The 6608-nt window shown below is 36.8% G+C and overlaps 1 protein-coding gene across 1 annotated transcript in view; it reads right to left on the bottom strand.

Moving 5' to 3' along the window:
• Nucleotides 1-346: 346 nt before the first annotated feature.
• Nucleotides 347-6608, bottom strand: part of LOC125042971 (Down syndrome cell adhesion molecule-like protein Dscam2) — a 106275-nt gene continuing 100013 nt past the window's right edge. Inside the window, exons 25-28 of the mRNA XM_047638832.1 lie at nt 6488-6608; nt 5968-6223; nt 3086-3253; nt 347-486 (exon numbers count right to left, since the gene is read on the bottom strand). The exon at nt 6488-6608 is cut by the window's right edge and continues 128 nt beyond it. Coding sequence (XP_047494788.1) covers nt 438-486; nt 3086-3253; nt 5968-6223; nt 6488-6608 — 594 coding nt within the window. The 3' untranslated portion in view covers nt 347-437. The remainder of the gene's footprint in view (nt 487-3085; nt 3254-5967; nt 6224-6487) is intronic.

Genomic DNA, 6608 nt, shown 5'->3' with positions numbered 1-6608 from the left:
GGTGTGTTGTTGAAATAAGTGTTAAGTCAGTGTTATATTTAGAAGCACAATTATTTTCATAGACATTTTCACAGAATCTAATGAGATCTTAGGGAACATATGATTTTTGTTGAATTGTTAAAAAGATGCTGTATTACTGTCGGATTCAACTTTGTGGAAGAATAGGTTTTCATAACATCTTAAGCTTTGGAACACAGCTTTTTATATTTTGATTTTCTAGATAACTGAAAATAATTTATACCATTTAGCAAATGAAGGTAATCAGTGAGTCAAAGATATTTTTCCATAAACGGATATTTCTTGATCATACCTGTTTCATATTAAAAGGATACAGGAGAAAAGCAGCTTTTGCAAAATGATATGTTTATTTCACATTCCACAGAAATTATATTTACAGTTTTACAGTGTTACAATATGAAAACAGCCTACATTAAGGTTTATACGTGGATGCTGTAGTCGTTAGCTGTGCGTGGCCCAAATGTTCGCCTGAAATTGAGAGAATGGAGAGTCAGTTGCAATATTTGGAAGTATGTACTTGTGTATGCACATGTGCATGAATGTATTTAAATAAATTCCTTTCACCATGTGTGTGTTTGTGTGTGTTTGTTTTACAAGCACATCCTTCATTTTTCATCAGTAGCAAAAAGTCTCAGATTTGGAAAAATAGAGCAGAGAGGAAATTCTGTTAACCTCACATATTTGTTTTTATACTAAAGGGATTTGTAAATACACATGTATGTGTATTTACAAACGTACAAAAATTAAAAGTTGTGATATTAGGTCAAACGAAATAAAGAATTCATATTATTTGTTAAGTATGGGAGATCTGGAATGTACGGTCTTGTAAATTTTCAAGTGCTGTTGTGAGCATGGGTAAAATGAGGTTAAGGTGTAACTGTTAAAGAAATATGTAAATGAAGACACAAAATCAATAAGGATATTAGGAAGGGAACATGCAATAATTTCAAGATTAATGCAACTTGACTATTTTTGTTTTGCTCTTATAATTTACATCAAAGGTCATGTAACACCATTTTAAATTTAAAAAATATATTTCACTGGGATCTTCAAATAGATTTTGGTGTTAATGTAATATTGTATGTTATAACTCTCCTTGCATATACTGTGTTTAGAAAAGGTCACAACAAAGCAATACCTAGTACAAGTCACTGATTTTTTGTAATGTATATGTATATAAATATTTCTGATCTTTATTTCCAATTTATTTAGCACAATGTATATTTATTTTCAAGCTATCTACATGAAAGCATGCTTTTCTCTGGTTAGTCATGTAAACTGAACTCTGTGTGTGTGTGTGTGTGTGTGTGTGTGTGTGTGTGTGTGTGTGTGTGTGTGTGTGTGTGTGTGTGTGTGTGAGTGAGTGAGTGAGTGAGTGAGTGAGTGAGTGAGTGAGTGAGTGAGTGAGTGAGTGAGTGAGTGAGTGAGTGAGTGAGTGAGTGAGTGAGTGAGTGTGTGTGTGTGTGTGTGTGTGTGTGTGTGTGTGTGTGTGTGTGTGTGTGTGTGTGTGTGTGTGTGTGTGTGTGTGTGTGTGAGTGTGAGTGTGTGAGAGAGTGTGTGTGTAGTGAGAGAGAGAGAGAGTGAGAGAGTGTGTGTGTAGTGAGAGAGAGAGAGAGTGAGAGAGTGTGTGTGTAGTGAGAGAGAGAGAGAGTGAGAGAGTGTGTGTGTAGTGAGAGAGTGAGAGAGTGAGAGAGTGTGTGTGTAGTGAGAGAGAGAGAGAGAGTGAGAGAGTGTGTGTGTAGTGAGAGAGAGAGAGAGTGAGAGAGTGTGTGTGTAGTGAGAGAGAGAGAGTGAGAGAGTGTGTGTGTAGTGAGAGAGAGAGAGTGAGAGAGTGTGTGTGTAGAGAGGGAGGGAGAGAGAGAGAGAGAGAGAGAGAGAGAGAGAGAGAGAGAGAGAGAGAGAGAGAGAGAGAGAGAGAGAGAGAGAGAGAGAGAGAGAGAGAGAGAGAGAGAGAGAGAGAGAGAGAGAGAGAGAGTGTGAGAATGTGTGTACGTACATAAGTATGGTGTGAGTGTGAGTGTGAGTGTGAGAGTGAGAGTGTGTGTGAGAGTGTGTGTGAGAGTGTGTGAGAGTGTGAGAGTGTGTGTGAGAGTGTGTGTGAGAGTGTGTGTGAGAGTGTGTGTGAGAGTGTGTGTGAGAGTGTGTGTGAGAGTGTGTGTGAGAGTGTGTGTGAGAGTGTGTGTGAGAGTGTGTGTGTGCGCGCGTGTGTGCGCACTTGTGCACATGTTAGATTTATACTTTTTTCTATTAAGGTGATTTTCCAAAACCAAACTTCCTAGGCTATATGTCAGGCCTTGGAAAAAATTACCAGCATTAAAATTACATTACACATCTTAAATCTTTGTTTAATTGTACCTTTCCATAAATATGATCTAAACTTGAGGTAGTGTAGAGTGGATGAGATAAATAGACAGGCCTGAATATTATGTTAATTTTCTCAGTTAATCATGTAAGATATATTTGTGTAGAATGTCTATAATGCAAATATTACAGATTTTCTAACTGATAGAAAAGAAAACAAGTTTGAATCATCCATCAGAAGTATATAAGAATATTTAGAATTTTCTTATATTGTACTGAAAATATTATATACCCTCTTATTAAATTTGTCTTTCCTTTAACCCATTGGTGACGGGTGTAGTAAACTTTAAAAAAAACTCTACGCTCTGGCGAACCATGGCAACTCGCCGACTTTGAGCACGTGAGTTCGGTACATCAAGCCGAATCACTGCCTTATAGCGCCTTGGCGTGCCGTGGCGGACAGCTGCACGCCACATTTCGAGTGTGTTGTTATGACGCCTATAGGCGTGACCCGTCGGGAAGGGGTTAAAGTAGTCGGTCCATGACCAGCCTCTCATTACTGTATTTTTTGCCAGTTATCATCAATACTCTCATTTTCCAAGAAGTAAACTCTGTTTTGTCCCTCATTACTAATACCTTTTGAGTCCTAAATCCTTATCTTGTCATCCTAAAAAACGCTAACCGGAAGGCAACACAAGCGAGTTTTCAACTGAATCTGACTTGACTTCTCCACTCCAATTTCTGATTCTTTGATTCTTTTTCCTACCTTGGATGCTGTCCTCTCCCCTTCTGTCCTGCCCCAAGACTAGCCTCTCGAGGGTCACGGTCGCACTCGGCCTCTGACAATTCTCGAGAGTCAGAGAATCCAGTGGGGGGGCGAAGGGGGCCTCCCACAGCCCCCTCAACCGAGTACACACTCTCCAGGGTGTTAGACCTGAGGGTTGGGTAGGTATGATAGTGGGGCCATTTGTGCTCAGACCAATAGCATGATCAGGGGGTCAAGAAAAGGGGGCGGGGGTCATGCTCAGACATCTCGTTTGGGCTTTTGTGTGTGAGTGAGTGTGAATGTGTGCGTGTGCATGTGCACATTAATCTGTTCTGCTTTCATAGCCTTGTGACAGCATGAATTGGAAGTCCAGAAATATGTGCCCAAACATTTAAATTTTGATCTTTGCAATTTTTCTTTTTCTCTCTCTCTCCTATTCTATACATGTCTTTAGTTAGTTATTCCTGGTCTGACTGCCCATTCATGAAGGACACATAAGGTAACTGCTATGTAAATCCAAGCAAAACAAGAATATAAACAACACTGGATTTAAAAGTTTACAGCAGGATGATGACACTTTTAAGGGTTACATGACAAGAGTGACAAGTACCTGGACAGCGTTACTGGGTCAAAGTAAAGGAATGGGCTGTTAAGGCAATTGCCATTATGATGTGTGTCTGTAAAATTAACAATAACAACATAATGATATCAAGGGTGCATTGTGTTTACAATACGGTGTTAAAAGTGTTAAAAAAAAAAACAAATATTTATATAATATACAATGCTGGTAGCATCCTATTTTTTGTATTATGTCAGTGTTCTGCTGTATGTGTGAAAATATTTTGCAAATAATGCACACAAATCAGTGCAGAAGGGGGAAAGCATCACATGTAATATATTCAAAACAACATACAGATACAGAGGGATATAAGAGAGAAGAGACATACACAGAACCTATTCTACTTTTGTGTATATAAATTTTTACTTTATCATATTAACCATTGTCTGATTAATATGTCACAATATATATAAATGTATATACACAGATATTTTTTGAGTATTTTAAAAAGCTTTTGTGGTGACTGAACTCAACCCTTGAATTTCAGATCTTATTTACTAAGAATTGTCACAATTTTTTTTTTTTTTTTTTTTTTTGCTTATTATTATTATTATTATTATTATTTTTTTTTTTTTTTAAATTATTTTTATTATTATTATTATTATTATTATTATTATTATTATTATTATTATTTTTATCCACAGGATATTTTTTTTTAAAAGCCTTTCAAATGTGCACTTTTTGGGCCACTCGTCCAACTTTTTCCTGTTCTGTGTTTTTATCAATCATATAAATAATGATAATTTTACATGTTCTTTAAATTGTAAAGCATTAAAAATAAATACAGATATTCATATCATATTATGATAATTTTCATACATGTATATTTCTTTTAAAGGTTTTGTCCTCTGCTTCTATAGGTAGAAAAAATTATGAAAATCTAATAAAACATGGATACAAAACAAAAGGACAAAAAAATTAATAGCTATATAAGTAAACTGCAGGATAACAAGAAATCTAGTCCAGGTACTAGCTGGGGAGAATCGTATTTGTCATGTTTATAAAAGAAATATGTTATGATGTGATATATTTATAAGAATAGTAATGTTTTCTTGTCAGTTACTAAGAGCATTATTCAGTAATTACAGATTGATTTTTTTATTAATATTATTTTTTTTTTTTATGTATTACATTCATGTGTCATAACTCTGTTCATTGTTAGGCTGATTAAAAATGAAACGGTTAGTGTGGATTGTATATGATGTTAAGTTCTACTTAACATCATATACATAAATTTAAGGTGTATAATAAAAAAAAAGAAAAAAAAAAACGGAAAAAAAAAACAAATGGAATATCAGTCCTGTCTTTTGTATCATGGAAATAATTATATGAAAAATGATAATATCAAGTGTTGTTTATGTGTATTAACATGTTCTCAGTGTGCTCGAAGGCTTTGGGAGCCAAGGCACCTGAGTACTGCTCAAGTGCGAGTCTCTGTGGTGCTGCGAGTGATCAGGACCCCAACTATTCCTAGTACACATGGAGGTGTGTCATTTGACGTTATTTATTATGTTATTATCAAAACTTTCATTTCATATGGTCATTATTAAAGCTAATTATTGAAAAGAACATATACGTATTTAAAAGAACTTTTATGCACAGTATTTCTTCTTTTTTTCTGCCAATGTTTCTGGTATTATTTTACCAGAAGCTAATAAAGAAAGGCATTAACATTTATTATTTTTATGATGAAAGTACTACGTATGCTTTGGCTTCAACTTTTTTTGGCAGTAGGCTTCGCATGCCAGAGAGCTTCAAATGAAAGTATTTCTGGTATGTTAACATGCAACTGTTTCGTGCCAGTGGACTGCAAACAGTCATGTTATGTGTTCATTGTAAAAGCTGTTGAGAAAGGTATGAATGAAAATGGATAATCCCACAAAGGGAGTAGAGATATTGATGCTTTGTTATTAAAATGTTAATCAGAAAAAAAGCTTTGATGGATATTATAAGGAACAAACTGCAGGATCACCCAGAATGCTTTGCGAGATAATCTTTTCTTTTCAAACCTTTCCCCCAAACAGTTTGTTGTTATTTTAATGTCCAACATAATCCTTAACAATAATAAAAACATCCAACTCTACACCATTTATGATCATGTTTTACTATAAACATTCAGAATGAGTTAATTTTTTTTTTTTTTTTTGCTTTTTTTTGTTTTAACTGTTGCTCAAGAAAGCACACACAGCATTCAGTGCAAGAATGACCTTGATAGACTTGAGGAACATCTACTTTAGAACACACAAAATGCAGGAGTCTTCACCTGAGGACATGAGCATGGGCAGGTGTGAAGGCATGGTGTCTACGTGCATGCTGAGGATGGGCATGCGGTTGGTGGGGAGGTTGTGGGTTGGCGGGTTGTTGTTGTTGTTGTTGTTGTTGTTGCTGTTGTAGTTGTTGTGGTGGTGGTTGTTGCTGCTGCTGCTGCTGGAGGTGGGGTGGCCGGCGGGGAGGGACGGGGGACCGTTCGTCATTGCTCTCTGTGCTGGAGTCCGGAGGGTGGAAGCTAAAGTCTGCACCTTGGAGAAAGAGAGGGAACATTAAATATCGCTGAGACGTACGGCTGGCAAAAAACATGAGCTGAAATTTAACAATTAGTGGATCCGTTTCTGTCAGGCTGGTATTTAATCATAATTTTTGGCTCATGGATGTTATTTCTCCAAATTATCATTTTTTCTGAAGGAGAGTGCATGGAAATCGTAATCTCGCAATCTCTTACTTTAAATCCTGTAAATGACTTAAATCTACAGGTGTCAAACAGAACGGCTGGGGCGAGTTCCCACCTCTCCTGAGCCGCACAGGGACCTTATAGGTGTCCCTCACGCCATGGGCAGGCGTAGCCCCGGGACTGCCACTCGTGTCCTGCTCACTGTCAGAGCCACGCCCTTCCTCACCTGACTGGCC

Source organism: Penaeus chinensis, chromosome 3 (assembly GCF_019202785.1).
Source record: "Penaeus chinensis breed Huanghai No. 1 chromosome 3, ASM1920278v2, whole genome shotgun sequence".
NCBI classification, from domain to species: domain Eukaryota; kingdom Metazoa; phylum Arthropoda; class Malacostraca; order Decapoda; family Penaeidae; genus Penaeus; species Penaeus chinensis.
The sequence above is the reverse complement of the archived record's forward strand: the minus strand, read 5'-3'. Positions and strand labels throughout refer to the sequence as shown.